This window comes from Chlorocebus sabaeus, chromosome 20 (genome assembly GCF_047675955.1).
Source record: "Chlorocebus sabaeus isolate Y175 chromosome 20, mChlSab1.0.hap1, whole genome shotgun sequence".
Lineage (NCBI taxonomy): Eukaryota > Metazoa > Chordata > Mammalia > Primates > Cercopithecidae > Chlorocebus > Chlorocebus sabaeus.
In genome coordinates, this window is record NC_132923.1 from 25112298 (window position 1) to 25130349 (window position 18052).

General features: G+C 41.0%; 1 protein-coding gene across 1 annotated transcript; it reads right to left on the minus strand.

Moving 5' to 3' along the window:
- Positions 1-328: 328 nt before the first annotated feature.
- Positions 329-5018, minus strand: C20H1orf162 (chromosome 20 C1orf162 homolog). Its single transcript, XM_007977583.3, has 6 exons — positions 4915-5018; positions 2872-2919; positions 2058-2127; positions 1497-1591; positions 1151-1200; positions 329-942 (listed from the first exon to the last, which is right to left on the minus strand). Exons 2-6 carry the CDS (start codon positions 2906-2908, stop codon positions 802-804), a joined length of 393 nt encoding a protein of 130 aa, XP_007975774.1. The 5' UTR covers positions 2909-2919; positions 4915-5018; the 3' UTR covers positions 329-801.
- Between the last annotated feature and the right edge of the window lie 13034 nt (positions 5019-18052).

An 18052-nucleotide genomic window follows, 5' to 3' on the forward strand; every position in this document is an offset into this window, starting at 1 on the left:
ATATAATATTGTCATGCATATCTCTTATGCTATAGGATGGAGGTAGAAATCTCCATTTGCATAGTGCTTTATACAGTAGGGACCTTGTGTTTGTGTAGAGCTCTGGGATGTGTAGAATGCTTATGTATAAGATATTTCATTTAATCCTCATACTAAACATTAGTGGTAAGTGTTATCTCTGTTTTCAAGATGAAAGACTTGAGCCTTGAAAAGTTTAACAAGTTTGCCTAAATGAATGCCACTAGTTGGTGGCATAGTTTGGTACCTGCACCCCAATCAAATCTGAGCTTGTTTCCAAGTGCCATCACTTTTGGTGGTGTTTTTGGCTGTGAATGAGCTCTGCACTTTTGGTCTTGACCTCTGGAGAAGGTGGCAGGAACAGACAAATAAATAATAAAGACAGAGGCAGCACTGTGGGGGGTTTGACTTTATTTGAAATTCTTGGTAGACTGTTCATTTGGTTGACTCCTGCCAAGTTGATTCATGATGCTGGGTGAATATTCTGTGCACTGACCTCCATACCACACACTTTGGAAGGGTCCAAGGAAGGCAGTCTATGCCCCCAAGGGGCTCACAGGCTGTCAGTTCAAGTGGGAGGGCCTTCAATCTTTGCTCTGGCCAGGAAAAGACTGACCATTGGTCTCCAAAGCTGCCGGATAGCATTGCCAGATCACACCTAAACAACTCTGACTGCAGTTTCACACAGGTGGTGATCCAAAATTTGTAAAAAAGGGAAAGTGATGTGTGAAGATGGGGCCGAGATGAGAGGAAATGGATTCAAGCCTCGTTGGAAAAGCCAGGTTAGTTTGTCACTTTAATTTGAGCATAGACAATGGGGTCAAAGTCTGCAGAATGGTTCTCAGCCAAGTGATTGCTCTTATCTTCTGAGAGTTTGAAAGTCATGCTGGCATAGGTAAGTGATTCTCCTGGGATGGATGAAAGCTGCAGAGGGAGAAAAAGGAGGAAGGAGTGAGTTCAGTTTGGAGCAAAACGGTTGCTCTTTAGAAGCAACCTGAGCACTTTGGTCAAAGAATCACTTGCCCAGTGTCTGGAAATCAATCTCACCATTCTAGTAGATAATTCAGAGTATGGAGGGGAATTCCAATGATGGTAGCCCTTCAGTGTCGCCAAAACAGTGTGGTCATCTTACCTTGGCGGGAGGATCTGAGTGAGGATCCGGGACCTGGGGCTTGGAGTGACCTGCCATGGTGCCAGAAAGAAGAGGGACCCATCTCAGCAATGGGCCTGGGGAAATGGGAAACCTCTCCCTCTGATCTTGGGTGAAGGGTGGGGTGGGAAGGGGGTGTTGGCAGGTGGGTGGGGGCAGGGCAGAAGAAAAATGAAGGGATTTGAGTCTTCAGTCTGCAGACAGGGTGGGCTAAGCAGGTTTTATCACACTGCACCCTCCCCTACCTCCTCCCGTTACTCACTCATAGCTAATTCTAGTATCAATGGCAGACAGAGAAGGGCCGTCCTATCCCTTGGAGACCACTTACATTTTCTGTAGCTCTTTATGATGAGGAAGATAAAGGCTATCAGCAGCAGCGTCAGTAGAACCCCAGCACAAAAGGCAAGGATTAAATGGTTTTTGCTGTTTTGGCAGAGAAAGGCAGAGGATGAACTGTTGGGCTTTTGAAGGTCTTTCCTAAAGAGTGAAACCTTTCCTGCCTATGGATGGACTCCTGAAATTGTTTTCACACTGACTAATGAATTTTCACCCAGTGGTTTTCAGCTTTTGCTTTTGAGTTTCACATCCATTTGGGGCCTCAGAGAAAGCTGTGGCCTCTTCTTCTCCCCCTCCCTCAACCCACACAATGTTCATAATTCCCCACCCAGCAAATTTTACCTATAAGCTTAGGGGATCCATGGATCTCTTGAAGCTTAGGGGATGCCAAATTAAGAGCCATACTCCTGAGATCACAAACTGACTTTTTTCTTTTACTGTTTCTAGTCCTTTCTCCCCAGTCTCCCTGCCCAAGTCCCTAAGCCAAGGGTGTCAACATAACATCAAATCCTGTGTGGTACAAGATGAAACAGATGGGAGAATGCTCATTTACTTGTGGTGGTTAGAGAGACACGGTGCAGGGCTAGTTGTTGGGGCTGCTGTGGAGAAAGTGCCTTGTTTTTCTACAAGAAAACATAAAAAGGATTCGTGTATTAGTGTATCTGTCACTTTTCATCATATCCTTCCAGCTTAAATGTCCCCACGTGCCCCATTTTACCCAATCAGCCAGTGGAAATTAAGGATGGGCCTGCAACTCTTACAAAAATGTGAGAATGTTGTTTTTTAGATTCCAAGTACTTTTAAATGAAAATTAGAACTGGAACTTAAAAATCAGCTACATAAATGAAATACAAGCCTGGTGTCCCTTTGTTTAAAAAAAAAAAAAAAAATCTCATGTGTTGCCCTCCTCAAAGAGTTTAATAGGAACCCCTGAAGAGATGTGCTCCTTCTGACCTAAGGAAAGCATCTCCCAGCTAGGCAGAAACAACAAATGCTTGCCAAAGTCCTTGGGGAATTTGACCTTGAAACCGCTGCCCTTTTTTGTTTGCTCTTTTTGCAGAGCAGCTATTACCAGTGCATAGCCAAAAACAGCCACAGTGGTTTTCCCAATGCCTACAATAGGGGAGAATGACCCACCTAGTTTGATATTGAGCAGAGACATTCTACTCAGATTTGGAGGGCCAGGCAGGTCTCTGTGATTTCCCCTTTTACCCCTCCTGGCATTAGATTCTGTATCCTGGTAAAATTGGATTCTTCTAACTTCAGAAATGCACTAGCTAGTGCCTTTCCATTACAGTCTTTCAGCACAATTTCTAGTTATTTTAACTCAGAAGTGAGGCAGGTAATTATTCCTGTCATAAACTCACCAGTGTAGGGTTTAGATGTGGAGCTAATTCCTCCCATGCTGTCATCCCCTGAAAATAAAACAAGGTATCTGTTAGAAAGCTTGGAGAGGAGAGCCAGCTGAAGGGCCAGCTCTGAGACTGTGATTGTCATATAAGAGTAGTAACAATGAGAGGCAATTTGTGGGTGTTCTAGTGCCATCAGTGGTCACAGACCACTCATCAGAGGTCAACAACTCTGATGTTGTTTCTGCAGCTCAGCAGCCAGCCTTCAGGTTTGCAGGTTCAGAAATTTGATCTTATCACGGCACCAAGAATTGACTGATTTCTCCAGAACTGATTCCCACCAACCAACTCACAGGAGACTGATGTATAAACTGAAATAACATGAAGGTACATGTTGGTGCAATCAGTGAATTTTGCCTATCAGGGGAATATATAAGAACGCCAACGAAAATCATAATTTCGCTTGATAAGCACTGAACTGAAGTATGAGAGAAGATGAATGGATGATTTTTATACTGACTGCCAACTGGGTCTGATGTATCAGTCTTACTCCTCCCTGGCATTGCTACATAAACTTTGACAAACTTGCTCTTGGAGACCCTTACTCCAGACCTCATTAGACACTTCTAATCTGCTCACATATTATCTTCTCAAGTCTGCCAATAGTCTTGTTTAGGCTTTATATCAAAATGTATAAAGCATCTAAAGGCAGAAAAGTGAAATCACCCAAACTCCTACTACTCATTAATATTTTTAGTGTCTTTCCTTTTAGTCAGACTTCCATGCATTTTTTAAAAAGCTAGTTGAGATATTTCTTTTTATAAGAGGTTATATCTTCCTTTTATATTTAGCATTTTGCCATACACATTCTTCTATGTTACTAAAAACTTTTAATAACATTTTTAGTGGTGATGGGTCTTTCTGCTCTAGCTATGTACTATAACTTGCTTAACAAATTCTCCACTTGATAGAATTGTTTCCATTTTCATTTGAATCAATTACAATGAAACAGATATTTTTGTGCATAAAACATTGTATGCCTCCCTGATTTTTTTTTTTTTAGGGGGCCAAAATGTTACTTCATATTTAGGCAAACTCATGGGAAAATGTTTTGGCTTTGTTATTTCTTCTATATTTTAAGGTCATTTCTTTAAACAAATGTCATCAATTATTTATTGTTGTATTGTTCAGTTCTCCAAGTTAACTTCCAAGTCCTTGGACCTGTGGGAGGGTTGGGAGGATACCTCATCTCCCTGTACCTGTTACAATAGCAGCAACAGCAACATTACCAAGTACCTTACAATTCACCAAACATTTTTAGATCATGCAATGTCAGATAAGAAAGGGGCCAATGGGAAAATACGGTGAGGAGTCTGAGCCATGAGAATAGGAAGCCCACAGTCTTCAGCAGAATTGGCAGTGGTAATTATTCTGACACATTTTGCTCCTTTTCTAACTTGTACGTCAATGGTACTCTTTGCAGACCATCATAATATATTGACATAATATTTTTTAAATATTGACATAATATTTTTAAAATATTGAAATATACGTTGGTGCTAAACAGAATATGAGCTTACACTAGGCTTTGCCACTGGAGAGATGGAAGAAGATAGGATCATAGGTTTCTGTAAAATCCTGAAATTCACTGCAGCAGTTCTGAATTTACAAAAATGTTACCATAGCCGTTGTGAAAACGTTAGGCCACTCCACCCGAACTTTCACATAAATTGACAAAATCATCACACACAGGGAAATAGTTACTCACAAATCCAGGCCAAGAAAAGCAGGAAATACATTTCCCTTTAAGCACAACCTAAACATTTGGCAGAAGCATAAATTAAAAGAGAAGCGGTGCTATATATACTTTTTCACGTTTCATCCAGCATTGGAGAATCTTACTGACTGCTGTAAAATCCATCAACTAAATAGAACCATTCAAATACAACCCTTCCCGCACCAAATAAAACAAGTGATAGAAGCCACTAACAATTAGACGACACTTTCTTTTGGTGAGTGATTATTTAATCTAGATTAAGAGCATGCGGTAAAAGCATTTACCTTTCAAGAAAAAGTCCGGTCATACGACGCAATCGTCTAAGATTGAGCATTTCACTTGCTTCCGTTACCTCTCCTATGTTTCAGAAATGACGAAATAAAGATTACTGCCCCTGCCACTTCCAGCATCACATTGTATGTCGCAAAGATCCTGTCTAAACTCAAGGGTAGGCTTCCTCTTTGAGGTCAACATTATGATTTTTTCATCTTTCTTTTGTAAGTTTTCTTTGTGTCTGACACATGAATGCCAGAATGTAAGGAGGTAAGACAGGTTTCTTGCTAATTAAATATTTACTAAGTATTTACTTTAACCACTGTGTCAGATTTACTGTGGAGATCGCATCAGTATGACATTATTATTGCCATCAAAAACCTTATAATCTCATCTATTCTAACCAGGGAGATGAGGCTGATAACGAAAAACGAAGAGCAAACCGTGTTAAGAGTTAAGTACTAGCTGTGCAGACTTCAAATGTGTTAAGAGTATTGAGATCCCTTCAAAGGGAAGGCGAATCATTTCTTTATAAATTTTTCTGTAAAATAATATTAATAAATATACTAATTAAGTAAATGCTATAGGCCATACAGTGGGCTGGTGTTATAGGTTTTTTTTTTTTTCTTTTTTTCTTTTTGAGATGGAATTTCATGCGTGTTGCCCAGGCTGGAGTGCAGTGGTGCAATCTCAGCTCACTGCAACCTCCACCTCCTGGGCTCAAGCAATTCTCCTGCCTCAGCCTCCCAAGATTACAGGCATGCGCCAGCCACCATGCCCGGCTAATTTTGCATTTTTAGTAGAGATGGGTTTCACCATGTTGGTCAGGCTGGTCTTGAACTCCTGACCTCAGGTGATCTGCCTGCCTTAGTCTCCCAAAGTGCTTGGATAACAGACGTGAGCCACCATGCCTGACCAGGTTATATGGGTTTAATAACTGACCAGGTTATTATAGGTTTTTTGGAGAGCAAGGCAGAAAAGTTCCTTGCCTCATGGACTCTACCACCTAATTGAGAAGAGAAATGAAAAACAAGGAAATGATAAGTCAATGACACATTGTATTAGGGCCATGAGGGAAAGAAACAGAGTGCTAGCTAGAGAGAATACACTGGGGGAACATCTTTAGAGAAGACAGAGGACTGGGGAAGGCTTCTCTAAGGAGTGGACATTTCCACTTAGAGAACTCGAGGATGAGCAGGAGCTAGCCAGGCACAGAGTCTGAGGAAGAGGTTTTCAGGTGGAGAGAAGAGTAACTCACAGCTGGCAGAGCTGGAAAAATCAGGCAAGGATGTGTGCAGGTAAACCTGGAGCACAGATAGGCTTTGAATGGATGGAGGAAGAAAGGGCTGTGGGAGAGGTGCCCTAGGCCCAGGGTTGGTTACTGAAATTCAAGTGATGGCTTTCTGGGATATCAGCACAGTTCAAGAGTGGAACATTTTGGCTGGGTGTGGTGGTTGACGCCTGTAATCCAGCACTTTGGGAGGCTGGGGCAGGAGGATCCTTTGCGCCCAGGAGTTTGAGGCTGCAGTGAGTCACGATCATGCCGTTGTACTTCAGCCTGAGTGACAGGGTGCTTAAATAAATAAATAAATAAATAAATAAATAAATAAATAGGGAGGGGCATTTGGAGAGGGTGGGAGATGAAAAATAGTTGACATAGATGGATTTTAGCCAGATGGTGGGGAGCTTTAAATCCAAGCAAGATATTTTTAAAATATTTTAAAAATAAACACTAAATCTTTTTGATTGAGATATAACATGGTAAACATAACCTTTATGACAGATTGTACCATATCATATAAGATAAATTTTGGGTAGAGACAAAGAAACTAGAGGGTATGGGGATATTCTGGGTATTGTGTAGTGAGGGTGTGAGCTGAAACCACAGGGATCATAAAATTGGAGGACATATAACTTGGGACCTGGATATGGGGAATAAAACAGTAGGATGAGTCAATGATTACTTCAATTTTTTTTTTTTTTTTTTTTTGAGACGGAGTCTTGCTCTGCCGCCCAGGCTGGAGTACAGTGGCCGGATCTCAGCTCACTGCAAGCTCCGCCTCCCGGGTTCACGCCATTCTCCTGCCTCAGCCTCCCGAGTAGCTGGGACTACAGGCGCCCGCCACCTCGCCCGGCTAGTTTTTTTGTATTTTTTAGTAGAGACGGGTTTCACTGTGTTAGCCAGGATGGTCTCGATCTCCTGACCTCATGATCCGCCCGTCTCGGCATCCCAAAGTGCTGAGATTACAGGCTTGAGCCACCGCGCCTGGCCTACTTCAAGTTTTTGAACCTCAGTTGCTGAGATAATTCATTTCTTCATTCACTTACTCCAAAACATTTATTGAACATTTACTATGTGCTATGTCCCATTCTAAGCTTTGAGGATATTATGACGAGCATGAGGGCCTGCCTTCATGGAACTTTCACACTAGTAAAGGAGGCCCTTACCACACAAAGAAATGGCAAATTGTGATTGTTAAGTGTGCTGTGAAGGATCAGGACCCTGTGCCATGGATGCCTACAACAGAGGGGAAGAGGACCAGGGAAGCCTTCCTAGAGCCAAAAAATAAAACAAAACGACCCAACATTTAAACTGAAATCAGAAATGTGAGTTGGAGTTCCACTAGACCAAGAGGAAGGGAAAGTTTGGAGGGAACAGAACATTTAAAAACCCTGTGCCAGAAGGAGGGTAGGAAGTTGAAGGGGGAAAAAAAAAAAAAAGACTAGTTTGACAAAAACTGAAAGAGGAAGTATGTGAAGTGGCACTGGGGTGTGGGCAGGGCGTGGAGCATGATGAGGATGAGGTTGAATAGGCAGGAAGGGGCCAGTCGCTCACAACTTTTGTCTTTAAGAGAAGTGGGTTTATCTGTACTAAACATATTTAAACAAGGGTGACATGATCAGGCTTGCATTATGGAACAATCACTAAAACTGGAGCAAACAGATTGGAAGTTAGCCAGAATAGATACGAATAGACCGGTTGAGAGATTACTGCAGTGATCCAGTTGAGGAGGGTAACAGTAACGTGGACTAGGATGGTAGCAGTAGAGAGATGAAGAGATATATATGGATTTGAGAGATATTTAGGAAAGTGGCAGCAAAAACAATGGGGGATAAAAGATGAGATAATGATCAAAGATACCACCAAAGGGCAAGAAGGAGGAAGAGAAGCCAGAGAAGGAAACAGCGGTAGTTCAAGACTTAGAGGGAGGATTAACTAATTAATCAGACATTTACTCAGCACCTACCCAAACACCCTGCCAAGCTCTGGAGGTTCAATAATGAGTAAGACATAGTTCTTGACTTGCGGGATCTGTCTCTTGTAGAGAGAGAGAGATATGTTCATTCATCTACAAAAGCATGTTCCAGACTGGCCAGTCACATAAATAAGCATAATGAAATATTGTAGATGTGAGACATCTGTACAGGATAGAGTGAGACGCAATGAACAAAGGGGTCAGGCTACACGATAAGGAGGGAGGATAGGTGTCAAGAAAAGCCTCATAGAGGAGATAATGTTTGAGTTGCACCTTGAAAGATGAATAATTTTCTAGGCAGACCGAGGGAGGAAGTGTATTCCAGGTAGAGGGACAGGGTAAACAAGGGCATGCTTTGGCACAATGCTTGAGTTTGGGGAAATGCAAGTATCTCAGCATAGGTAGTGCTATGGGGAATGAGGATAGGATAAGTGTGGGGGATGGAAGGGGAAAGGCTGGCGAGGATAGATAAAACCAGGTAATGGCAGGCCCTAAACATACTTTACCCTTATAGGCAATGGAACGATTGCTGAAGAGGACTAACACAAGCACATTTGGGTTAAGGCAACAGAGTGTAGCAGGGACCAGTGAGGTGCCAAACAGTGGGTGAAGAATCCTTTGGTGTTGTAGAGTTCCAAGTGAGAAATTAGGATGATCTGAATAGAGGCAATGGCCATGGGGAAGAGGTAGAGCAGATAGGTGATGAGTCTAGTCATTTATTAGGTGTGAGAGGAAAGTAAGAGAGAGAGGGGAGGTGGTAATAACTGCGTTTCCTGCGTTGTATCTATCAACTAACTTTGAGAATATAAAAGAAGGGGTTACAAGATTGAGAAAAAATAATGAGTTTAATTTTGGACACATTGGATTTGGGGTGCCAGTGGAACATTCAGGTAAAGATGTTGAGAGAGCAGTTGGATGCACAGATCTGGGGCTCACAAAAGAGAGCCCCAGAATTGTGTGGTAGACAGTACTAGAATTGTGTGGTAGACAGTACTAGTTCAGAATTGTGTGGTAGACAGTACTAGAATTGTGTGGTAGACAGTACTAGAATTGTGTGGTAGACAGTACTAGAATTGTGTGGTAGACAGTACTAGTTCAGAATTGTGTGGTAGACAGTACTAGTTCAGAATTGTGTGGTAGACAGTACTAGAATTGTGTGGTAGACAGTACTAGAATTGTGTGGTAGACAGTACTAGTTCAGAATTGTGTGGTAGACAGTACTAGTTCAGAATTGTGTGGTAGACAGTACTAGAATTGTGTGGTAGACAGTACTAGAATTGTGTGGTAGACAGTACTAGAATTGTGTGGTAGACAGTACTAGAATTGTGTGGTAGACAGTACTAGTTCAGAATTGTGTGGTAGACAGTACTAGTTCAGAATTGTGTGGTAGACAGTACTAGAATTGTGTGGTAGACAGTACTAGAATTGTGTGGTAGACAGTACTAGAATTGTGTGGTAGACAGTACTAGAATTGTGTGGTAGACAGTACTAGAATTGTGTGGTAGACAGTACTAGAATTGTGTGGTAGACAGTACTAGAATTGTGTGGTAGACAGTACTAGAATTGTGTGGTAGACAGTACTAGAATCGTGTGGTAGACAGTACTAGTTCTCACCAACAACCAGTTCTCCTCTCCTTCTTGTGTGGAACCTCCCTTGTCATGCGACAAGTTCTGGCCAATGGGCAGTGAATGAAGTGATGCATGTCCCATTTAGTCAAAACATTTAATTGCTGATGCAAGACCTCCTCTGACCCTCTCCCACAACAATGGAGATTTTAGGATGGGAAGGTGAAGGTGAGAGTTCTAACCCTGGATCCTTGAGTCAGCATATGGAGGACAGTTTCTTTGGGGAGTCACTTGGACCTTCAGTAGATTCTATATGAGCAAAAAGTAAACTTTTCCATATTAATCTACTGAGATTTTGGGTCGACCTTTTTCTTTCTTTCTTTCTTTCTTTTTTTAAGGCAGGTCTTACTATGTTGCCCAAGCTGGTCTTGAACTCCCAAGCTCAAGCTATCCTCTCACTTCAGCCTCCCTAATAGCTGGGATCATTGCATCTGACACGTGCAATGTCACACACCTATGATCCCAGCTATTATCTCATCTCACTTAACCTAATCTATTTTTCCAAATATAATTTGAGATATAGACTAGGAAGTCACAGGCATGTATATGATAGTAGAAGCCATGGGAATGGATAAGGTAATCCACGTACAGTATGTATTATAGAATGAGAATAAAATTCCTAGGATAGAACTCTGAGGAGCACCAAGATTTAAAAGGGAGGCAGAAAAAGTAGAGTCAGTTAAGGAAATTGAGAAGAAACAGTGACAGCAGAAATAGCATAAACGTATGTGATTAGGAGCCAGAGGAGGAAAGAGGAAGGAAAAGCTGTGGCCAACTGTGCCAAATGCAGCTGAAAGAGAGGCCAAGTAACATGAGGACTGGAAAGAGTTGACTGGATTTGGCAATTAAGAGATCATAATCTCTTTTGCTTAAGTAGCTTGGGGTGTGGTAGTAGTAGGAAATTTACCTTCAATGGGCTGATCAGGAATGGAAATTCCCAGGCATATAGCAGATTAGGTATGTAAAGAAATCCTGGCCGGGCGCGGTGGCTCAAGCCTGTAATCCCAGCACTTTGGGAGGCCGAGACGGGCGGATCACGAGGTCAGGAGATCGAGACCATCCTGACTAACACGGTGAAACCCCATCTCTACTAAAAAATACAAAAAACTAGCCGGGCGCGGTGGCGGGCGCCTGTAGTCCCAGCTACTCGGGAGGCTGAGGCAGGAGAATGGCGGGAACCCGGGAGGCGGAGCTTGCAGTGAGCCGAGAGAGCGCCACTGCACTCCAGCCTGGGGCACAGAGCCGAGACTCCGTCTCAAAAAAAAAAAAAAAAAAAAAAAGAAATCCTCTTGTTAAAAAAACATAACACTTGCTGGATAAAATATTTTAAACACCATAATTTAAAAGCGCATGGCTAAAGTAGATGTAGGAAATCCTCAAAGAAATAAGAAAGTTGATTGAGACCTGAAATGGGTGTTTGCTCTGGGTTTGGCTACCAGTTTTTGGTGATCTGAAGGTTGGGTTTAAAGGCCATGTGTGCAAGGTTAGGAAACCAAGTCTAGAGCCTGCACAAAGAAGGCGATTTGGATTGTACTTTCTGAAAAGGGACCCCCGGTGGGTGGACGAGGAAAAAAAAAATCCACGCCACAGATGGAGATGGTAGAGCTCTTTGCTGCATTAGTTTTCTATTGCTGCCTAACATATTATCACACATTTAGAGGCCTAAAACAATACACATTTATCTTTTAGTTTCTTTCTTTATCTTTATCTTTTTTTTTTTTTTTTTTTTTTTTTTTGAGACGGAGTCTCGCTCTGTCGCCCAGGCTGGAGTGCAGTGGCTCGATCTCGGCTCACTGCAAGCTCCGCCTCCCGGGTTCACGCCATTCTCCTGCCTCAGACTCCCAAGTAGCTGGGACTACAGGCGCCTGCCACCACGCCTGGCTAATTTTTTGTATTTTGAGTAGAGACGGGGTTTCACCATGTTAGCCAGGATAGCCTCAATCTCCTGACCTCATGATCCATCCGCCTCAGCCTCCCAAAGTGCTAGGATTACAGGCGTGAGCCACCGTGCCCACCTATCTTATAGTTTCTATGGGTTAAAAGCTTGGACATGTTTTATCAAGGTTCTCTGCTTCAGGGTCTCACCAGGCTGTAATCCAGGTATTGGCTGGGGTTGTGTTCTTATCAGAGGCTTGACTAGGAGAAGATATACTTCCAAATTCCCTCTGGTTGTTGGTTGAACTCATTTCCTTGTGACTTATATGACGGAGGGCCCTGGCTTCTTACTGGTTGTCAGCTGGAGTCTGTTTGCAGGTCCTAGAGGCTATTTACAGTTCCCTGCTTTGTGGTTCTCTCCACAGGCAGTTCACAAGATGGCAGTTTGAATGCCACGGAAGAGTCTCTCCAGCCTGTTAAGACGAAGTTGTATGTAACATAATGTCATAATGGGAGTGACAGCCTGTCACCTTTGCCATGTTCTCTTGATTAGATGCAAGTCACAGATTCAACCCACATTCAGGGGAGGGAGGATTATACTTGGGGTAACACAAGGGAGCAGAGATCATGGGGCATTGTAGAATTCTGCCTGTCACACATGTTTATCGCAAGCTTGGCTCTGGATAGAAGGGGACGAAAAGAAAAACAAAACAAAATACCTTTTCTTTGGATATTCCTAACCACAAACCTAACTTTAGGAGGTTTTAGGCCAGACTTTGTACTCTCTGTGGACCTCAAAATTCCAAGTTTAAATTGGTTGTTTAAGTTGGACCCTGGGAGAAGAAAATGCAAGTTATCTGTAGAAGAATGCCTCTTTGACTAGGTGTCAAAGACTTCCACAGACACATTTCCAATAAATATGAGCTAACAACAAGACACATCACAAAAACACGAAAAGTAATCAAGCCATCATGAAAGAGACAGCAGAAATAACAAACCACAAAGGTTAGAGACAGAGACCTGCAAAGGCTGTAGGTATAAGAATGATCAGATCTAAAATAAAAGTATGCTCAATATTTTTAAGTAAATAAAGTGGATATTGAAAGTGTAATGAAGGAACAAAAAAGTACTAAAATAATCAGGCAAATTTGAAAACAAATAAGTAGAATGTAAAGATGTTAAACCTATCATTGAAATTAGAAATTGCTGTGTTTGGATGTGTCCCCTTCAAAATTCATGTTGAAACTTAATCAGCATTATGATGGTATTGAGAGGGGAAGCCTTTTGGTAGATGATTAAGTCATGAGGACCTTGCCCTCTGAATGGATTTAGCATCCTTACAAAAGGGCTCAAGGTTGAAAAGAGCCCTCTCTTGCCCTTCTGTCCCTACTGCAATGTGAGGACACAGTATGCCTTCCCACCAGAAGGTATAGAAGCAAGGTACCATCTCAGAAGCAGAGAGCAGTCCTCACCAGATACCAATCTGGCTGCCACCTTGATCTTGGACTTTGCAGCCCCCAGAATTGTGAAAAATTAATTGTATTTTCTTTATAAATTATCCCATCTCAGGTATTCTGTCATAGAAGAACAAATGGACTAAGACAGAAATTCAATACTGGGGAAAAATAACAAGTTTAAAACATTTGAAGAGAAAAATAGTGGACTAGAAATATAACACAGACAACAAGATAAAACATAAAAGAGAGATTAAAATATTAACATTTCTAGAGTGATCATTATAATAGAAATAGAGTAACTCAAACTGTTAGAGAAAAAACAATTGGAATTAGTCAATCCAAAACAATGAATAGCAAAAACCAGAATAGGCCACAAAACAGAAAATATAAAATATATTAGTGGGAATGAATCAGAATAGAACAGTAATTGCTAATTACAATAAATGAAAATGGACTATACTTTTTAGTTAAAAGTCAAAAACTGCCAGATTGAATAAAAAACCTGCTATATGCTATTTGAAAAGATGTATCTAGAACTTAAAGAGCCATAAAGGTTGAAAGAAGAAGGATGAAAAGTTACACCAGGAAAAATGTTAACAAGATAGCTGGTATATTCATATCAGGAAAAATATGGCTTAATGTAGACACTATTAGTTAAAAAAAGAGATCATCATTACATACTGATAAAAGCTTAACTCAGTGAGAAGAGATAACAATTCTAAGCTTATTTGCATCTAGTTACCTAAACTACAAATTTATAAAGTAAAATCGACAGAACTATAAGAAAAGCCCCAAAACAAACAGAACAAACGAACTTAACAGATCCACTGCCAAATTAGAAAATTCAGTTTACATTTCTCGGTATTTGGTAGATTAAGCAGACAAAATGTTGTAAGTATATAAATTTGTGTAATACAGTCAGTAAGATTAATCTAATAAACATATATAAAACCCTGCAGATGTTATCTGGAGAGTACAGATTTTTTTCAAGAACACCTAGACATTAAAAATTGAACACATTGGAAGCCAGGGGTAAGTAAACATTTTCTGTGAAGGGCAGATAGTAAATATTTTGGGCTTTGTGGAGCATGTGGTCTCTGTTGCTAGTACTCAGCTCTGCCAGCATGGTAACAAAGAAGCTACAGACAATATGTAAATAAATGAGTGTAGCTATGTCCTAATACAACTTTATTTGTGAACGCTGAAATTTGAATTTTATATGATTTTTATGTATAATATTTAAAATGTAAAAATCATGCTTAGCTTCCAGGCTGTATAAAAATAGGTGGCAGGCCAGATTTAGCTCACAGGTTATAGTTTGCTGACCCTTGTTTTAGGCTGAAAGTGACTCTCAATTGTTTCAAGTTGATACCGACCACATTCTTTGACCAGCCTGTAATTAAGTTAGAAATCAACAACAAAAAGAACTAAAAGAACAAATATGCTTAGAAATTTCAAAAACATACTTCTAAGTAAATTATAAGTCAAAAAAATCATAATTGACATTGGCCCCTTCTCACCAGTCTCCTTTGCCTGCTTGATTTCCTCCATCCAATCTGGTTGAGACAGTCCTCTCTTCTTGCCCTATACAATTTTCCTGTTACCTCAGCCATTCCCTGGACTTACTATCTATATGCTAATGATGCCCTACTTTATGTTTCTAGCCATTACTTTTACCAGATCTGAAGCTCATTTCCTCATATTGCCACAGAACCATCTAATTGTCAACTTATATTCAACAATAAAACTGAATGCAGTAGCTTTTCCCTTAAAACCTGGTTCTTCGCCTCTATTCTCTATCTTAATTAACAGTACCACACAGCCAGAACCCTTCAAGACAATTTACATGCTTTCCTCAATCTCACATCCTCCTCTCCTCCTATCTACAAGCAAGCTTTGTCAATTCAAACTCTAAAATCGTATGGCAAGTCTCTTCTTTCCCATTATGGCCATTCTCTCCCAAGACATATCAGGTCCTCCTTAGACTACTTTGATAGCTTCCTAGATGCTCCCACCACCTACTCTTACTGTTTTCTACAGTCTTACAGGGGTCAAACGGTTGTAAATAGAAAACACAACAAAACATAAAGATGTAGCACAGACTGTATGTGGCCCTCAGAGTCTGAACTATTACAATCTGGCCCTAAAGAAGAAAAGTTTGCTGGCAACTCTTTTAATACATTATCTATACTCACCTTGCATAAAGTCTCTTAAAAAAAGAACTGCCTTTCCATTCTTTTAAAAAAACATAGAATTCTCTAATAAGTTCAGAAAGGCCATAAACGTGCATAATCTGGATGATCTACTTCTCCAGCATTATCTCCCGCACCCTTCCTTTCCCTCTCTGTGCTCCAGTCATTCATTTCTAGGGTTGTTTTTCAAGGTGCCATGTTCTTTCCTATTTCAGGGGCTTTGCACAAGGTATTAATATACCCTCTGTTTGATGATCTCTCTTTTCTACAGATACCAATTTAAATATTACTTGCTCCAGAAGGCCTTTCATAATCTCCTACGCTAGATTAAGTTTACTCACATATGCCCCATCACCCTACAGTTTTAACAATTGCAACCCTTATACTATTCAATGTCTAGATTGCTAGACTGTAAGGTCTGTGGAGATGACATATTGTCTTACCTTAATTTCTAGCAGTAAGCATGATACATGGTATTTTTTTAAATAAATGGTTGTTGAATGAGCTTCCTGTTCCTCCACTGAAAAACGTCATTCTTTCAAGGTCCATCTTTACCTTTCTAGTTTCAATGGAAGATGTTTACCTTCTGTTAATTCCTGTCATCTGAATATTATTCTTCCACTTAGGGATTTTACTATGTTTATCTTCCTTCACCATTTTCTTTTCATCCTCTTCTTCCATTGACTTTTTCTTCATTCAAGCCTCTTGTCTTAAAACAACATTCCCCTGAGCCAATCTTTGGTTCCCTCTAGTTACTGGGGTGAAACATGTTCTGGAAATTATTCCATTTACGTCAATTTCTTCATTGCCATTCAATCCTTTTAACCCCATGTAATCTTTTTCTGTCCCTACCATTCAGCCAAACTACTGTAAGGGCATCAAAGACCTCTAAGCTCTTAGCTCTAATTGGCACTTTCAGTCCTTCTCTTAATCTTTCTCCCTAAAAAATTGGTTACTATTGACTCTTCTATAGATGAAAACTTCTACTCTCTCAATTTTATGACATTACTCCCCCCTGGTTTTCGTCCAATGACTGCCATTTCCACTTTTGCAGAATTCTTTTTTATCTGCCATGCCTCAAACATTGATGTGCTTTCATGGCTGTATACTTAGCCCTATTCTTTCCTTTCCTGAAGCACAGTTTCCCCTGTATTACGAATCAGTGAATAGTGCCTCCCTTTTCTACTCTCTCAAGCAAGAATCCTGAGTCAACCTGATTCTTTCTTTCTTCCGTAGTCTCTACAGTCAGGTCCTACAAATGTTACCTTTAATATTTCTCATCAATTCTTTCCATCTGTACTGCCAAGGCCTTTGGTTAAGGCCTTCAATGTCGGTTAGCCAGAATGATTCAACAGCCTAACTAGTCTTGCCTCTCCAAACCATCCTCTGTTGCTAGTGATTTTTCTGAAACAAAAATCTAGTCATCATTCCTATTGCCTGAAACTTTTGGGGGGCTGCCGTCTGTCATAATAAAATCCAACTTCTAAGCACAGCATTTAAGAACACTAATATAGGTCAGGTGCTGTGGCTCATGCCTGTAATTTCCGCACTTTGGGAGGCTGAAGCCGGCAGATTGCTTGGGCCTAGGAGTTTGAGACAAGCCTGCGCAACATGGTGAGACCCTGTCTCTACCAAAAACGCCACAAAATTAGATGGGCGTGGTAGTGCATGCCTGTAGTCCCAGCTACTCAGGAGGCTAAGGTGGGAGGATTACTTGAGCCCAGGAGGCGGAGACTGCAGTGAGCTGAGATTGCACCACTGCACACTCTGGCCTGGGTGACAGGGCCAGACTGCCTCAAAACAAAAACAAAAATGAAAACATAAAAAACCCCAAAACCCATTAATATAAATATTTGTATTTCACTCAAACTTGAGAGTTTTTAAAATGTCACACTCTGCTACATCTTTACAATCACAAATGCTGTTCCATCTTCCTGGACTCTATCTAATCCTTGAGACACCCTCTCGGCTAACTTCCAAATGGCAGCTCAGACACCATTTGCTTTCCGACCTGTCACCTTTCCTCTCTCTCCATGTTTTACTTGATCTCCTGAGGCTGAAATTTTTAAGCATTATTCATTCAGGTTAACAATTATTGATAGGATAGTTAGTGTGGTGGTTTGTGATGTCAGCTTGGTCAGGCAGAACTACATTTTCCAGAATTATCTTCCTTCAATGTTCTGTAAGCCACAAGTCTTGAGCAAAATTTGGAGGGGGAATGTGAAGCAGTAGCTGTTTTATAGCTAGCTGAACAACTTCCCATCCTTTCCCTGGATCACTCGTTTCTCTAACCAGGTTTCTCTAAACCACGTATTTGTGTTGGATATGGGGTTATACAGAACAACCACATTATCAAGGCCAGAGATGATACAAACTGACGTGGGTTTGTCTGTGCTTGTTATTTCCACTTGTTCTCACTGCCTCCCATTTTACATCCATCTTCCCTTAACTGACTGTCGTGTGGACTTCAAGCTCCAGCATCAGAAAGAACACTAACAGCTTTACAGATTGTTTAGCTCCCGCAACAGGGTAGTCAAATTCCTTATATATAAACATATATTCTGCTTCTCTGACTGAACCTTGACCTGGATGATGTATATGAGGGAAACATGAGGCTGGTGAGACTACCTAAAATGATGCTTACCACACTCGCAGAGCGCTCTGTGCTCAAGTTTGTATCATCACATATTCTTACTATCTTCCTAGTAGATATTTAACTCCGAGGTGAGGACTTTTATCTCT

Coding starts and splice junctions, on each gene's coding strand:
- C20H1orf162 (XM_007977583.3), bottom strand. CDS start 2,908: ATGGGAGGAATTAGCTCCACATCTAAACCCTACACTG. Junction 2,128..2,871: donor CACATCTAAACCCTACACTG/GTGAGTTTATGA, acceptor GTTTTCTTGTAG/AAAAACAAGGCACTTTCTCC. Junction 1,592..2,057: donor TGTCTCTCTAACCACCACAA/GTAAATGAGCAT, acceptor CTGCCAAAACAG/CAAAAACCATTTAATCCTTG.